Source organism: Oncorhynchus nerka, linkage group LG10 (genome assembly GCF_034236695.1).
Source record: "Oncorhynchus nerka isolate Pitt River linkage group LG10, Oner_Uvic_2.0, whole genome shotgun sequence".
NCBI lineage: Eukaryota > Metazoa > Chordata > Actinopteri > Salmoniformes > Salmonidae > Oncorhynchus > Oncorhynchus nerka.
The window spans coordinates 99,297,596-99,314,397 of NC_088405.1; the positions used below are offsets into that span (position 1 = coordinate 99,297,596).

The window sequence follows — 16,802 nt, forward strand, 5'->3', positions numbered from 1 at the left end:
TTACTAGCTCCTGACTAGACATTACTAGCCGTCTGACTAGTTCTATGTTAGCCCTGACTAGATATTACTAGCCCTGACTAGATATTACTAGCCCTGACTAGACATTACTAGCCCTGACTAGATATTACTAGCCCTGACTAGATATTACTAGCCCTGACTGCTCTGTCTGTATGCTACGTCTTGATGTTGCTCTATTACTAGCCCTGACTAGATATTACTAGCCCTGACTAGATATTACTAGCCCTGACTAGATATTACTAGCCCTGACTAGACCTTCCCATGTCTGGAAGCTTGTTCTATGTTGCTCTGTCTATATGCTGTCTTGCTTGTTCTATGTTGTTCTGTTTGACACACATAACTGTCTGTATGCATGTTCTACACTTTCTGTCAAAATGCTTGAAGACATGGCTAAAGGTCAATCAGATTTGTGAACATGCTTGTTCTATGTTGCTCTGTCTATGCTACGTCTTGCTGTGTGTTGCGTCTTGCTTTCCATGTTGTCTGTTGTCTGCTAGTCTTGCTTGTTCTAGTTGTGTGGAAACGTCTTTTTATGTTCTGTTTTGTCTTGCTTGTTCTATGTTGCTCTGTCTGTATGCTACGTCTTGCTTGTTCTATGTTGCTCTGTCTGTATGCTACGTCTTGCTTGTTCTATGTTGCTCTGTCTGTATGCTACGTCTTGCTTGTTCTATGTTGCTCTGTCTGTATGCTACGTCTTGCTTGTTCTATGTTGCTCTGTCTGTATGCTACGTCTTGCTTGTTCTATGTTGCTCTGTCTGTATGCTACGTCTTGTCCTATGTTGTTCTGTCTGTATGCTACGTCTTGCTTGTTCTATGTTGCTCTGTCTGTATGCTACGTCTTGCTTGTTCTATGTTGCTCTGTCTGTATGCTACGTCTTGCTTGTTCTATGTTGCTCTGTCTGTATGCTACGTCTTGCTTGTTCTATGTTGCTCTGTCTGTATGCTACGTCTTGCTTGTTCTATGTTGTTCTGTCTGTATGCTACGTCTTGCTTGTTCTATGTTGCTCTGTCTGTATGCTACGTCTTGCTTGTTCTATGTTGTTCTCTGTCTGCTTGTTCTATGTTGCTCTGCTACGTCTTGCTTGTTCTATGTTGCTCTGTCTGTATGCTACGTCTTGCTTGTTCTATGTTGCTCTGTCTGTATGCTACGTCTTGCTTGTTCTACGTCGTCTTGCTTGTTCTATGTTGCTCTGTCTGTATGCTACGTCTTGCTTGTTCTATGTTGCTCTGTCTGTATGCTACGTCTTGCTTGTTCTATGTTGTTCTGTCTGTATGCTACGTCTTGCTTGTTCTATGTTGCTCTGTCTGTATGCTACGTCTTGCTTGTTCTATGTTGCTCTGTTCTTGTCCTATGTTGTTCTGTCTGTATCCTATGCGTCTTGCTTGTTCTATGTTGCTCTGTCTGTATGCTACGTCTTGCTTGTTCTATGTTGCTCTGTCTGTATGCTACGTCTTGCTTGTTCTATGTTGCTCTCTGTCTGTATGTTGCTCTGCTACGTCTTGCTTGTTCTATGTTGTTCTGTCTGTATGCTACGTCTTGCTTGTTCTATGTTGCTCTGTCTACGTCTTGCTTGTTCTATGCTCTGTCTACGTCTTGCTTGTTCTATGTTGCTCTGTCTGTATGCTACGTCTTGCTTGTTCTATGTTGCTCTGTCTGTATGCTACGTCTTGCTTGTTCTATGTTGCTCTGTCTGTATGCTACGTCTTGTTCTATGTTGCTCTGTCTGTATGCTACGTCTTGCTTGTTCTATGTTGTTCTATCTGTATGCTACGTCTTGCTTGTTCTATGTTGCTCTGTCTGTATGCTACGTCTTGCTTGTTCTATGTTGCTCTGTTTGTATGCTACGTCTTGCTTGTTCTATGTTGCTCTGTCTGTATGCTACGTCTTGTTTGTTCTATGTTGCTCTGTCTGTATGCTACGTCTTGCTTGTTCTATGTTGCTCTGTCTGTATGCTACGTCTTGTTCTATGTTGCTCTGTCTGTATGCTACGTCTTGCTTGTTCTATGTTGTTCTGTCTGTATGCTACGTCTTGCTTGTTCTATGTTGCTCTGTCTGTATGCTACGTCTTGCTTGTTCTATGTTGTTCTGTTTGTATGCTACTTCTTGCTTGTTCTATGTTGCTCTGTCTGTATGCTACGTCTTGCTTGGTTGGCTAAAAACTGCACTAGCCCTGACTAGACCTGACTAGACCTGACTAGACATTACTAGACATTACTAGCCCTGACTAGACATTACTAGACATTACTAGACATTACTAGACATTACTTGCCCTGACTAGACATTACTAGCCCTGACTAGACATTACTAGACCTGACTTTTTTTCTCCCTATGTGTGTGTGTGTGTGTGTGTGTGTCTGTGTGTGTGTAGATCTGTTAGTGGATATGCTGGGGGTGATGGCCAGCTACAGTATAACAGTGAAGGAGCTGAAACTTCTCTTCAGTATGCTGAGGGGAGACAACGGTATCTGGGTGAGTTAACCTGTGGGGGGGTGACGGAGGCTGTGTGCAGCTAAGCTGTTTTGTGTTGGGCTGCGTGAGTATCTGTGGGGGAGCTGGGCTGGGTGAGACAACGTTGAAGGGCTGTGTGTAGGCTGATTTGAGGGCTGAAAGGAGGTGACATTGGGGTGTGGAGAGGGGGATGAGGGGAGAGGTCCAGTGTTCACAGACAGATATTTAAAGATCTACAGCAACAACAGTACTCCTCCCCCTGTCCTCCTCAACACCATCTATCTATCCATCCATCTATCCCTCACCCTGTCCCCCAATTTCTCCTCTCCTGGTTGCCCTAGCAAATTATCATCCCTATTTCTGCTCTCCTTCAATCCCTCTATCCTTCTTCACCTTGTCCCCTCCATCTGTCTCTCCTCCTCCTCTCCTCCTCCTCCTCTCCTTCTCCATCTCTCTCTCCTCCTCCTCTCATCCTCTCATCTCATCCTCCTCTCTGCCTCCTCTCCTCCTCTCTTCCTCCTCTCCTCCTCCTCCTCTCCTTCTCCATCCTTCTATCCTTCTTCACCTTGTCTCCTCCATCTCTCTCTCTCCTCCCCTTCCCCACACTGTGACATCATGTATACAGCAACAAAACCCTCACCCCTCCATCTCTCCTTCATCTCTCCTCCATCTATCTCTCTGCCATCTCTCATTCATCTCTCTTCCATCTGTCCTTCATCTCTCCTCCATCCCTCCTTCATCTCTCTTTCAACTTTCCTTTTTCTCCTTCATCTCTCCTCCATCTCTCCTTTATCTGGCCTCCATCTCTCCTCCATCTCTCCTTCATCTCTCCTTTATCTGGCTTCCATCTCTCCTTCATCTCTCCTTCATCTCTCCTCCATCTCTCCTCCATCTCGCCTTCATCTCTCCGTTATCTGGCCTCTATCTCTCCTTCATCTCTCTCCATCTCTCTTTCATCTCTCCTTCATCTCACCTTCATCTCTCCCCTTCATCCCTCCTCCCTCTCCTCTCCGGGGATAGATTTGTTATGGGGTTGCCATGGTATTGACAAGCTGTTACCAGAGGCAGGCAGAGGTGATTGACAGCTTATTGAGCCAATAGGGTTGTTGTAGGGCTGATGATGCCCCACTGTGGTATTCTCCTATCCTCATTCTGTGTCTGTGATTTGTTAGGAATGTCACAAACTCCCCTGATTCATCTAACTTCTTCCTGTTTCATCCTGTCCTCCTCTTCTCCCTGTTCTCCACTCCTCTTCTCCTCTTCTTCTCCCTCCACTCCTCTCCTCCTCTCCTCTCTCATCACTCTCGTCTTTCTACTTCCTCTCCTCCTCCTCTCCCCCTCTCCTCCTCCTCTCTCCTCCTTTCCTCTCCTCCCTCCACTCCTCTTCTCCTCTTCTTCTCCCCCTCTCCTCCTCCTTTCCTTTCCTCCCTCTTCTCCCTCCTATCCTCCTCTCCTCTTCTCCCTCCACTCCTCTTCTCCCTCCTCTCCTCCTCCTTTCCTCTCCTCTTCTTCTCCCTCCTCTCCTCCTCCTTTCCTCTCCTCTTCTTCTCCTCCTCCTTTCCTCTCCGTCTCTCCTCCTCTCCTCCTCTTCTCCCTCCCTTTCTCTTCTCTTCTCCTTATCCCTCTCCTTCTCTCCTCTCCCCCTCCCCGCTCATCACCTCTCCTCTCATCCCCTCTCCTCTCCATTCCTCACCTCTTCTCTCCTCTCATCACTCTCTCCTCCCCCTTTCCCCCTCCTCTCCTCTCTCATCACTCTCTCCTCTCCCACTCCTCATCTCCTCTCTCATCACTCTCGTCTTTCTACTTCCTCTCCTCCTCCTCTCCCCCTCTCCTCTCCCCCTCTCCTCCTCCTCCTCTCCTCCTCCTCTCCCCCTCTCCTCCTCCTCTCTCCTCCTCCTCTCCCCCTCTCCTCCTCCTCTCTCCTCCTCCTCTCCCCCTCTCCTCCTCCTCTCTCCTCCTCCTCTCCCCCTCACCTCCTCCTCTCTCCTCCCCCTTTCCCCCTCCTCTCCTCTCTCATCACTCTCTCCTCTCCCACTCTCGTCTTTCTACTTCCTCTCCTCCTCCTCTCTCCTCCTCCTCCTCCTCCTCCTCTCCCCCTCTCCTCCTCCTCTCCCCCTCTCCTCCTCCTCTCTCCTCCTCCTCTCCCCCTCTCCTCCTCCTCTCTCCTCCTCCTCTCCCCCTCACCTCCTCCTCTCTCCTCCCCCTTTCCCCCTCCTCTCCTCTCTCATCACTCTCTCCTCTCCCACTCTCGTCTTTCTACTTCCTCTCCTCCTCCTCTCTCCTCCTCCTCTCTCCTCCTCCTCTCCCCCTCTCCTCCTCCTCTCTCCTCCTCCTCTCTCCCCCTCACCTCCTCCTCTCCCATCCCCCTCCAGCCTAGACATTCTATCAAGCTGTTGTCTGTGTTGAACCTGATGCCTCAGAGACACGGCCCAGACACCTTCTTCAACTTCCCTGGTCGCAGTGCAGTGGTAAGAGACAGACACACCATGTCCATGTTGTGTAGTGATCGCCTCCCTTCCATATATTCCAAGCCAAGTAATCGCGTAATACACACAGACATCCTAAACAGATGAATATATGTCATCTTTGCATTTCGTTTCACACAGACGAAGAGTCATTTTTCAATCGGGTAAAAGAGACAGTTGTTTGGTGCTAGGTTCCTGTCGGTGACTTGATAGACTTGTGATTGTGATTGGCAGATGATGTGTTGTCTGTGATTGTGATTGGTTTATGATGTGTTGTCTGTGATTGTGATTGGCTGATGGTGTGTTCTCTCTCCTCCCCCAGGCCATAGCGTTGCCTCCCATCGCTAAGTGGCCTTACCAGAACGGCTTCACTCTCAACACCTGGTTCAGACAAGATCCCCTCAACAACATCAATGTAGACAAGGACAAACCATACCTCTACTGGTGAGAACTACAACCTAACTCAACCTAACCGCAACCTAAACTAACCTAACCTCAACCTAAACTAGCTGAACTTCAACCTAACTCAACCGAACCGCAACCTAGCCTAACTCAACCTAAACTAAACTAACCGAACCTCAACCTAACTCAACCGCAACCTAAACAAACCTAACTCAACCTATCGTCAACCTAAACTAACCTAACCTCAACCGAACCTCAACCTAACCTCAACCTAACCAAACCTCAACCTAAGCTCAACCTAAACTAACCTCAACCTAAACTAACCGAACCTCAACCTAACCTCAAGTAACCTAACCTCAACCTAACCGAACCTCAACCGAACCTCAACCTAAAACCTCAACCTAAACTAACCGAACCTCAACCTAACCTCAACTAACCGAACCTCAATCTAACCTCAACTAACCGAACCTCAACCTAACCTCAATTAACCAAACCTGAACCTCAACCTCAACCTAGCCTCAACCTAACCGAACCTCAACCGAACCTCAACCTAACCTCAACCTAAACTAACCGAACCTCAACCTAACCTCAAGTAGCCTAACCTCAACCTAACCTCAAGTAACTGAACCTCAACCTAACCTCAAGTAACTGAACCTCAACCTAACCTCAACCTAACCTCAAGTAACTGAACCTCAACCTAACCAAACCTCAACCAAACCTAAACCTAACCTCAACCTAACCTCAACCTAACCTCAACCTAACCAAACCTCAACCAAACCTCAACCAAACCTCAACCTAACCTAACCTCAACCAAACCTAATATCTCTACTGCTGTACATTCTGAACTGATCACTCTAATATCTCTTACTGCTCTACATTCTGAACTGATCACTCTAATATCTCTACTGCTCTACATTCTGAACTAATCACTCTAATATCTCTACTGCTGTACATTCTGAACTGATCACTCTAATATCTCTACTGCTGTACATTCTGAACTGATCACTCTAATATCTCTACTGCTGTACATTCTGAACTGATCACTCTAATATCTCTACTGCTGTACATTCTGAACTGATCACTCTAATATCTCTACTGCTGTACATTCTGAACTGATCACTCTAATATCTCTACTGCTGTACATTCTGAACTGATCACTCTAATATCTCTACTGCTCTACATTCTGAACTGATCACTCTAATATCTCTACTGCTGTACATTCTGAACTGATCTTGTGTACATTCTCCAGGTGTCCATACGTATAATATATTTACTGTTACTGTGTAGACTACATACATGTACAGTTGAAGTCGGAAGTTTACATACACCTTAGCCAAATACATTTTAAACTCAGTTTTTCACAATTCCTAACATTTAATCCTAGTGAAAATTACCTGTCTTAGGGTCAGTTAGGATCACCACTTTATTTGAAGAATGTGAAATGTCAGAATAATAGTAGAGAGAATTATTTATTTCAGCTTTTATTTCTTTCATCACATTCCCAGTGGGTCAGAAGTTTACATACACTCAATTAGTATTTGGTAGCATTGCCTTTAAATTGTTTAACTTGGGTCAAATGTTTCTGGTAGCCTTCCACAACCTTCCCACAATAGGTTGGGTGAATTTTGGCCCATTCCTCCTGACAGAGCTGGTGTAACGGAGTCAGGTTTGTAGGTCTCCTTGCTCGCACACGCTTTTTCAGTTCTGCCCACAAATTAACTATAGGATTGAGGTCAGGGCTTTGTGATGCCACTCCAATACCTTGACTTTATTGTCCTTAAGCCATTTTGCCACAACTTTGGAAGCATGCTTGGGGTCATTGTCCATTTGGAAGACCCATTTGCGACCAAGCTTGAACTTCCTAACTGATGTCTTGAGATGTTGCTTCAATATATCCATATAATTTCCCTACCTCGTGATGCCATCTATTTTGTGAAGTGCACCAGTCCCTCCTGCAGCAAAGCACTCCCACAACATGATGCTGCCACCCCCGTGCTTCACGGTTGGGATGGTGTTCTTCGGATCTAAGCCTCCCCCTTTTTCCACCAAACATTATGGCCAAACAGTTCTATTTTTATTTCATTTCTCCAAAAAGTACGATCTTTGTCCCCATGTGCAGTTGCAAACTGTAGTCTGGCTTTTTTATGGTGGTTTTGGAGCAGTGGCTTCTTCCTTGCTGAGCGGCTTTTCAGGTTATGTCGATATAGGACTTGTTTTACTGTGGATATAGATACTTTTGTACCTGTTTCCTCAGCATCTTCACAAGGTCCTTTGCTGTTGTTCTGGGATTGATTTGCACTTTTCACACCAAAGTACGTTCATCTCTAGGAGACAGAACTGAGGTCTGAGGTCTTGGCTGATTTTTGGGGGATTTTCCCATGATGTCAGGCATAGAGGCACTGAGTTTGAAGGTAGGCCTTGAAATACATCCACAGATACACCTTCAATTGACTCAAATGATGTCAATTAGCCTATCAGAAACTTCTAAAGCCATGACATCATTTTCTGGAATTTTCCAAGCTGCTTAAAGGCACAGTCAACTTAGTGTATGTGAACTTCTGACCCACTGGAATTGTGATACAGTGAATTATAAGTTAAATAATCTGTCTGTAAACAATTGTTGGACAAATAACTTGCAGCGTGCACAAAGTAGATGTCCTAACCGACTTGCCAAAACTATAGTTTATGAACAAGAATTTGTATGGAGTGTTTGATAAATGAGTTAAGTGTCTATTTCCGACTTCAACTGTAGATAGCATGTGATTACTGCTATTTGGTTTGTTAATCAGATTTGTCTTGCCGTTTTTGATTTCTTCATTCATTTTTTTCCCAGTAAAATAATAATACAAAATAAAATGTCAAACAATTAAAACGTATTGTCAGGGAGGCCAGTAACATAAACACCTGCTATAACATCTACTGAACTGTATATGCAACCAATACACTTTGATTTGATTTCAACCTAACCTAAATATCACCTAACCTCAAACTAACTTTAACCTAATCTTAATCTAACCTAAAAATATATATATATATATATATATATATATATGACTCGCCACTATGTTTAACAGCAGAGAAAACCCCCTAAATTATATTTTTCCATCTTGAAATTGTATGCCTTTTCCTCAACATTTAGAAAAAGTTTCCTTTGTTCATGAAGACACCACAGCGATTGTTTTAAGGGTCGTTTTTTTGACCCGGCCGTTATAAAATCATTTACACACCACAAAAACCACAAATACACACACACAGACACGCACACACACACACACACACACACACACACACACACACACACACAGACAATGAGATATTCCCTTAGGACAAGGGGAGTACACAGAATGTTAAGACGACACACAGGCTAACCTAAACCCAACGACACATTATACATCTGCTGAGTCAAAGGGGGATAGAGATGGAAAATAGAAGGGGGAGAGAGAGAATGGGAATTCATTTGTCCCCTGATGTTTATTAACCGTCTTCTCAAAATAAGTGGAACAAACACAATCCAGACATAATTTAACGGTAGATGAATAAAAACATTACTTTACATGGTTTTAAATGTCAGGTGAGTCCATTAGTGATCGGGCAGTTGTTTGGACGACTCGGCCCAGACCGCGGGGGGCTCGCTGTGAGACAACGTTAGCGGTGGCTGTTAGCCACAGTCACGCTTCATTAGCTATGACCTTTCATTACAGCTACCTCTCACTCTCGTTCAGTCTCTCACTCTCAAGCTTCACATGCTCACAAAAATCTCTGTTTGAGTTTATAGACAGACAGACAGACAGACAGACAGTGTTATAACAGGTAGTTACTACAGTAGATTATAACAGGTAGTTAATACAGTAGATTATAACAGGTAGGTACTACAGTAGATTATATCAGGTAGCTAATACAGTAGATTATAACAGGTAGGTACTACAGTAGATTATAACAGGTAGTTACTACAGTAGATTATAACAGGTAGGTACTACAGTAGATTATAACAGGTAGTTACTACAGTAGATTATAACAGTACTACAGTAGATTATAACAGGTAGTTACTACAGTAGATTATAACAGGTAGTTAATACAGTAGATTATAACAGGTAGTTAATACAGTAGATTATAACAGGTAGTTACTACAGTAGATTATAACAGGTAGGTACTACAGTAGATTATATCAGGTAGTTACTACAGTAGATTATAACAGGTAGTTACTACAGTAGATTATAACAGGTAGTTACTACAGTAGATTATAACAGGTAGTTACTACAGTAGATTATAACAGGTAGTTACTACAGTAGATTATAACAGGTAGTTACTACAGTAGATTATAACAGGTAGTTACTACAGTAGATTATAACAGGTAGTTAATACAGTAGATTATAACAGGTAGTTACTACAGTAGATTATATCAGGTAGTTAGTACAGTAGATTATAACAGGTAGTTAGTACAGTAGATTATAACAGTTACTACAGTAGATTATAACAGTTACTACAGTAGATTATATCAGGTAGTTACTACAGTAGATTATAACAGGTAGTTACTACAGTAGATTATAACAGGTAGTTAATACAGTAGATTATAACAGTTACTACAGTAGATTATAACAGGTAGTTACTACAGTAGATTATAACAGGTAGTGGTCACAACCAGAGTTTTGTGTCAGAGATACGGCTATGTCCTGAATGGGTCCGTGGACAGCCTATATCTCTGACACAAAACTCTGGTTGTGACCATAGAAATACAATTGAACAGATAGGCCCTTTTCCATATTCAAAGCAGTGTTCCATGAAGAGATGGCAGCCATTTTGAATCCTGTAAATCTAAACTCTGTAAAAGATAGAACGGAACATTGATTTGTGTTCCGTATCCCAGCATTACCTGCTCCAGATGACATCATCACAGGGGATGAGCCCTGACCGCCGCCGGGAGAGTGCTTGTAATTCTGTCTCCCTGGCAACCACCCATTGTCATGGTGACAGCTGAGCTCTCTGAGAAGGGTAGAGAGAGCTGCTGTGTGGGAATGGAGAGGAGGAGGTGGAGAGATGGAGGGGAGGCCCTGCTGTGGCCTGACTGATAACCCCAGAGCCTTATCAGCCTTCCCCAGCAGCTCCTACTTTATCCCCCTGTCTGACACGGGCCTCCACACCACATCACCCCTGGAGACAACACAGAAATACACTGGCTGTATACGCAGTGGGAATTGACTTGACACAGATGTAGATGGAGGCCTGTTTGAAGTGTGTTGAAGGTCTAGATGGGGGCGGATACTAGTGTTGGGCTGTTTTAACATGACCTCTTGATGACCTCCTGTTTCATCTGAACGCGACAGGGATGACGATGTGTTTTATGGTGTAACTTGATTGAACAAAGAGACAGCTGTCTGCTGATATAATATCAAAAAGAGGAGGTTTATCATGAAAATACTGTTTTACGTAATGTTTTCTTCTCCCGGCCCCTCTTTTTCCCTCCCCTAACCTCTCCTCTCCCCTCCCCTCCCCTCCCTTCCCCCTCTCCTCTCCTCTCCCCTTCCCCCTCTCCTCTCCTCTCCTCTCCTCTCCTCTCCTCTCCTCTCCTCTCCTCTCCTCTCCTCTCCTCTCCTCTCCTCTCCTCTCCTCTCCTCTCCCTTCCCCCTCTCCTCTCCTCTCCCCTCCCTTTCTCCTCTCCTCTCCTCTCCTCCCTCCCTCCCTCCCTCCCTTCCTCTCCTCCTCTCTCCCATCCCCTCCCTTTCTCTCTCCTCTCCTCTCCTCTCCTCTCCTCTCCTCTCCTCTCCTCTCCCTCCTCCCTCCCTCCCTCCCTCCCTCCCTCCCTTCCTCTCCTCCTCTCTCCCCTCCCATCCTCTCCTTTCCCCTCCCCGCTCCCTCCTCCCTCCCCTCCTCCCTCCCTCCTCCCCTCCCCTCCTCCCCTCCCTCCCTCCTCCTCTCCTCTCTCTCCTCTCCTCCTCCCCTCCCCTCCCCTCCTCCTCTCCTCTCCTCTCCTCTCCTCTCCTCTCTCCCCTCTCCTCCCCTCCCCTCCCCTCTCCTCCCCTCCCCTCCCCTCTCCTCTCCTCTCCTCCCCTCCCCTCCCCTCTCCTCTCCTCTCCTCTCCTCTCTCCTCTCTCCTCTCCCCTCTCCTCTCTCCCCTCCCCTCTCCTCTCTCCCCTCCCCTCTCCACTCCTCTCTCCCCTCCTCTCCTCTCCCTCCTCTCCCCCTCCCCTCCCTCTCCTCTCCTCCCCTCCTCTCCTCTCCTCTCCTCCCCTCCCTCCTCCTCCCCTCCTCTCCGCTCCTCTCTCCCCTCTCCTCCTCTCCCCTCTCCTCCCCTCTCCTCTCCTCTCTCCTCTCCCCTCTCCTCCCCTCTCCTCTCCCCTCTCCTCCCCTCTCTCTCTCCCTCTCCTCTCCTCCCCCCCCTCCCCTCTCTCCCCTCCTCTCCCCTCCCTCTCCGCTCCTCTCTCCCCTCTCCTCCTCTCCCCTCTCCTCCCCTCTCCTCTCCTCTCTCCTCTCCCCTCTCCTCCCCTCTCCTCTCCTCTCTCCTCTCCCCTCTCCTCCCCTCTCCTCTCTCCCCTCTCCTCTCCTCTCTCCCCTCCTCTCCCCCCCTCCCCTCCCCTCTCTCCCCTCCTCTCCCCTCCCCTCCCCTCTCCTCTCCTCCCCTTCCCTCCTCCTCTCCTCTCTAGTTTTCGAACCAGTAAAGGTATTGGCTACTCAGCTCACTTTGTGGGTAACTGTCTGATCGTGACATCCCTGAAGTCCAAGGGGAAAGGCTTCCAACACTGTGTGAAGTACGACTTTCAACCCCGCAAGGTAGGCACTGCACACATCGAATGTCCCAATTGGCACCCTATTCCCTATATAGTGCACTACTTTAGACCAGAGCCCTATGGAACCCTATTCCCTATATAGTACACTACTTTAGATTAGAGCCCTATGGAATCCTATTCCCTATATAGTACACTACTTTAGAAGTTGTGCCATTTGTGATGCTGCCTGAGTAGTGATGGGAGGAGTTAAGACCTGAACATTTCAATCACACGACAGCACTATCCTGCTGCTACACACACACACACACACACACACACACACACACACACACACACACACACACACACACAGCATGCCAACTCAGCACCACTCATGAGGGACGTCTGCCATCTGAGTGTGTTTACACAATCCTCACCCAGAAACAGCTTTGTAGACACCAGCAAAATCCTCTCCTCTCCTCTCCTCTCCTTTCCCTCTCCCCCTCCCCCTCCCCCTCTCCTCTTCATCCTCCCTCTCCTCTTCCCCCTATCCTCTTCCACCCTCCATTTCCTCCCTCTCCTCTTCCCCATATCCTCCCTCCCTCTCCTCTTCCAGCTATCCTCCCTCCCTCTCCTCGTAGAAACTAAGTATAGAATCAATCTTTAGGATGTTTTTATCATAAATGTTCAATAATGTTCCAACAGGAGAATTCCTACGTCTGTAGAAAAGCAATGGAACGAGAGCTAACTCTCTCGTGACCGCGCCTCAGAGCCTGTGGCACTCTGTCAGACACCTGGCTCAATCCCCTCTCATTCGCCCCCACCTCACAGTAGAAGCCTGAAACAACGTTCTAAAGACTGTTGACATCTAGAGGAAGCCGTGGGAAGTGCAATATGACCCCATGTACACTGTATATTGGAATGGCAAGGAGTTGAAAAACTACAAACCTCAGTTTTCCCACTTCCCGGTTGGATTTTTCTCAGGTTTTCGCCTGCTATATGAGTTCTGTTATACTCACAGACATCATTCAAACAGTTTTTAGAAACTTAAGAGTGGTTCTATCCAAATATAATAATAATATGCATATATTAGCATCTGGGTCTGAGTAGCAGGCAGTTCACTCTGGGCACCTTATTCTTCCAAGCTACTCAATACTACTCAATACCCAGTCACCAAAACTCCAAAATCTGTGCCCTGACACCTGAATATCAACCCTGTAACCTTAAATATCAGCCCTGACACCTGAATATCAACCCTGTAACCTTAAATATCATCCCTGACACCTGAATATCAACCCTGTAACCTGAAATATCAGCCCTGTAACCTGAAATATCAGCCCTGTAACCTGAAATATCAGCCCTGTAACCTGAAATATCAGCCCTGTAATCTGAAATATCAGCACTGTAACCTGAAATATCAGCCCTGTAACCTTAAATATCAGCCCTGTAACCTTAAATATCAGCCCTGTAACTTAAATATCAGCCCTGTAACCTGAAATATCAGCCCTGTAACCTTAAATATCAGCCCTGTAACTTGTATCCTCAGCCCTGTAACCTGAAATATCAGCCCTGTAACCTTAAATATCAGCCCTGTAACTTGTATCCTCTGCCCTGTAACCTGAAATATCAGCCCTGTAACCTGAAATCCCTAACCCTCTTCTAACCCTCTTCTAGCCCTCTCTAACCCTCTCCAACCCTCTCTAACCCTCTTCAACCCTCTCTAGCCCTCTTCTAACCCTCTAACCCTCTCTAACCCTCTCTAACCCCTCTAACCCTCTCTAACCCCCTCTAACCCTCTCTAACCCTCTCTAACCCTCTCTAACCCTCTCTAGCCCTCTCTTACCCTCTAACCCCCTCTAACCCTCTCTAGCCCCCTCTAACCCCCTCTAACCCTCTCTAACCCTCTCTAGCCCTCTCTTACCCTCTAACCCCCTCTAACCCTCTCTAGTCCTCTCTAACCCTCTCTAACCCCCCCTCTCTGTGTTTCAGTGGTACATGATCAGCATCGTCCACATCTACAACCGCTGGAGGAACAGTGAGATCCGTTGCTATGTCAACGGTCAGCTGGTCTCTTACGGTGACATGGCCTGGCACGTCAACACCAACGACGTAAGAAATCCCCCCTTTTTCCATCTCCCCGTTACCGTGAAAACAACGTTACCTGTGTGCGGATTGATGTTTTGGCGATATCCGGTAAATCCTCAACAGCTTTCAACACGATCACGTGTCCCAATCAAACTCCCTGTCAGCCCGAGCCTCCTTCAATCCAATGCTTTTTAGAGCTGTGTGTAGTGGTGTAAACTAAAGGAGAAAGGGAGGTTAAGCCTAGTGATTAAGAGCGTTGGGCTAGTGGTATAAAAAAAAAACGGGTTGCTGGTTTGAATCCCAGAGCCGACTACGTGAAGAATCTGTCGATGGGCCCTTTGAGCAAGGCACAAGCCTAATTGCACCTGCAAGTCACTCTGGGTAAGAGAGTCTTACTAACATATTGTGACGTATCCTGTGTCTGTGACGTAGCATCTGGGGGTGTATGACAGGACATTAACAGAGTGTTGCTGTACATCTCTACATCCTGTGGACCTGTACAGTTTGCTGCAGGTTACCAGGTGTCTCTGTGATCAGGGATTTATTCTGTTGGGTGTCTGTGGATCGTTTGATCTTCCTTAGCGAGTTGATTAGTGATGCCTGGGAGAAGCATGATACACCTGTGTGTGTGTGTGTGTGTGTCTGTGTGTGTATGTGTGTGTGTGTGTGTGTGTGTGTGTGTGTGTGTGTGTGTGTGTGTGTGTGTGTGTCTGGACCACAGAAAGGTTTTGATCATATCTGGACTTCTCCCTCTGTGAGATCAAGACTGTTATTATGAATTACTGTTGAATGCATATTAGGAATTACTAAATGACCAATACCTCTCTCCCTCCCTCCCTCCCTCCCTCTCTCCCTCCCCACCTCTCTCTCTCCCTACAGAGTTATGATAAGTGTTTTCTAGGTTCGTCGGAGACGGCAGATGCTAACAGGGTGTTCTGTGGTCAGCTGGGGGCCATCTACGTGTTCAGTGAGGCTCTCAACCCCGCTCAGATCTTCGCCATACATCAACTGGGTCCGGGCTACAAGGTAGGGCTAAACCATGCCACACACACACACACCAGAGTATGTGGGCGGAGTTGAATAGTTTGAAATTGTTCTGGTTGCTCACAGAGCCCTTTCCGGCTGCTCCTCTAAAAACCTCTCCTCACAGGAAAATGAAACTGATGCTCCAAATTGGCTCCATTCATTAAAATCACAATTTAACAAACATTGTATTTATTTAACCAGGAAGGGCTCATTGAGATTAAAATCTCTTTTTCAAGAGCACCCTGGCCAAGATAGGCAGCACCAAGTCATTACAACAACCAAAAAATACAGACAGACAACATGAAAAACTACAAGTAATCTAGTAAGTTGACTTCCGGCGCCGACAGAGATGGCCGCCTCGCTTCGCGTTCCTAGGAAACTATGCAGTTTTTAGTTTTTTTACGTGTTATTTCTTACATTAGTACCCCAGGTCATCTTAGGTTTCATTACATACAGTCGAGAAGAACTACTGAACATAAGAGCAGCGTCAACTCACCATCAGTACGACCAAGAATATGACTTTCGCGAAGCGGATCCTGTGTTCTGCCTGTCACCCAGGACAACGGAAAGGATCCCAGCCGGTGACCCCAAAAAAACGACTTTGTAAAAGGGGAAAACGGAGCGGTCTTCTGGTCAGACTCCGGAGACGGGCACATCGTGCACCACTCCCTAGCATTCTTCTCGCCAATGTCCAGTCTCTTCACAACAAGGTTGATGAAATCCGAGCAAGGGTAGCATTCCAGAGGGACATCAGAGACTGTAACGTTCTTTGCTTCACGGAAACATGGCTCACTGGAGAGACTCTATCGGAATCGGTGCAGCCAGCTGGTTTCTCCACGCATCGTGCAGACAGAAACAACCATCTTTCTGGTAAGAAGAGGGGCGGGGGCGTATGCTTACATTTACATTTACATTTAAGTCATTTAGCAGACGCTCTTATCCAGAGCGACTTACAAATTGGTGCTTTCACCTTATGACATCCAGTGGAACAGCCACTTTACAATAGTGCATCTAGGTCTTTTAAGGGGGAGGGGGGGGGGGTGAGAAGGATTACTTTATCCTATCCTAGGTATTCCTTAAAGAGGTGGGGTTTCAGGTGTCTCCGGAAGGTGGTGATTGACTCCGCTGTCCTGGCGTCGTGAGGGAGTTTGTTCCACCATTGGGGGCCAGAGCAGCGAACAGTTTTGACTGGGCTGAGCGGGAACTGTACTTCCTCAGTGGTAGGGAGGCGAGCAGGCCAGAGGTGGATGAACGCAGTGCCCTTGTTTGGGTGTAGGGCCTGATCAGAGCCTGGAGGTACTGAGGTGCCGTTCCCTCACAGCTCCGTAGGCAAGCACCATGGTCTTGTAGCGGATGCGAGCTTCAACTGGAAGCCAGTGGAGAGAGCGGAGGAGCGGGGTGACGTGAGAGAACTTGGGAAGGTTGAACACCAGACGGGCTGCGGCGTTCTGGATGAGTTGTAGGGGTTTAATGGCACAGGCAGGGAGCCCAGCCAACAGCGAGTTGCAGTAATCCAGACGGGAGATGACAAGTGCCTGGATTAGGACCTGCGCCGCTTCCTGTGTGAGGCAGGGTCGTACTCTGCGGATGTTGTAGAGCATGAACCTACAGGAACGGGCCACCGCCTTGATGTTATTTGAGAACGACAGGGTGTTG

The 16,802-nt window shown here is 46.8% G+C and overlaps 1 protein-coding gene across 1 annotated transcript in view; it reads left to right on the forward strand.

The window, feature by feature from the left end:
- Positions 1-2,397: 2,397 nt before the first annotated feature.
- Positions 2,398-16,802, forward strand: part of LOC115125062 (neurobeachin-like) — a 63,834-nt gene continuing 49,429 nt past the window's right edge. Inside the window, exons 1-6 of the mRNA XM_065023425.1 lie at positions 2,398-2,488; positions 4,840-4,935; positions 5,255-5,376; positions 11,973-12,099; positions 14,025-14,144; positions 15,000-15,146. Of these exons, the coding sequence (XP_064879497.1) occupies positions 2,402-2,488; positions 4,840-4,935; positions 5,255-5,376; positions 11,973-12,099; positions 14,025-14,144; positions 15,000-15,146 (699 nt within the window). The 5' untranslated portion in view covers positions 2,398-2,401. The remainder of the gene's footprint in view (positions 2,489-4,839; positions 4,936-5,254; positions 5,377-11,972; positions 12,100-14,024; positions 14,145-14,999; positions 15,147-16,802) is intronic.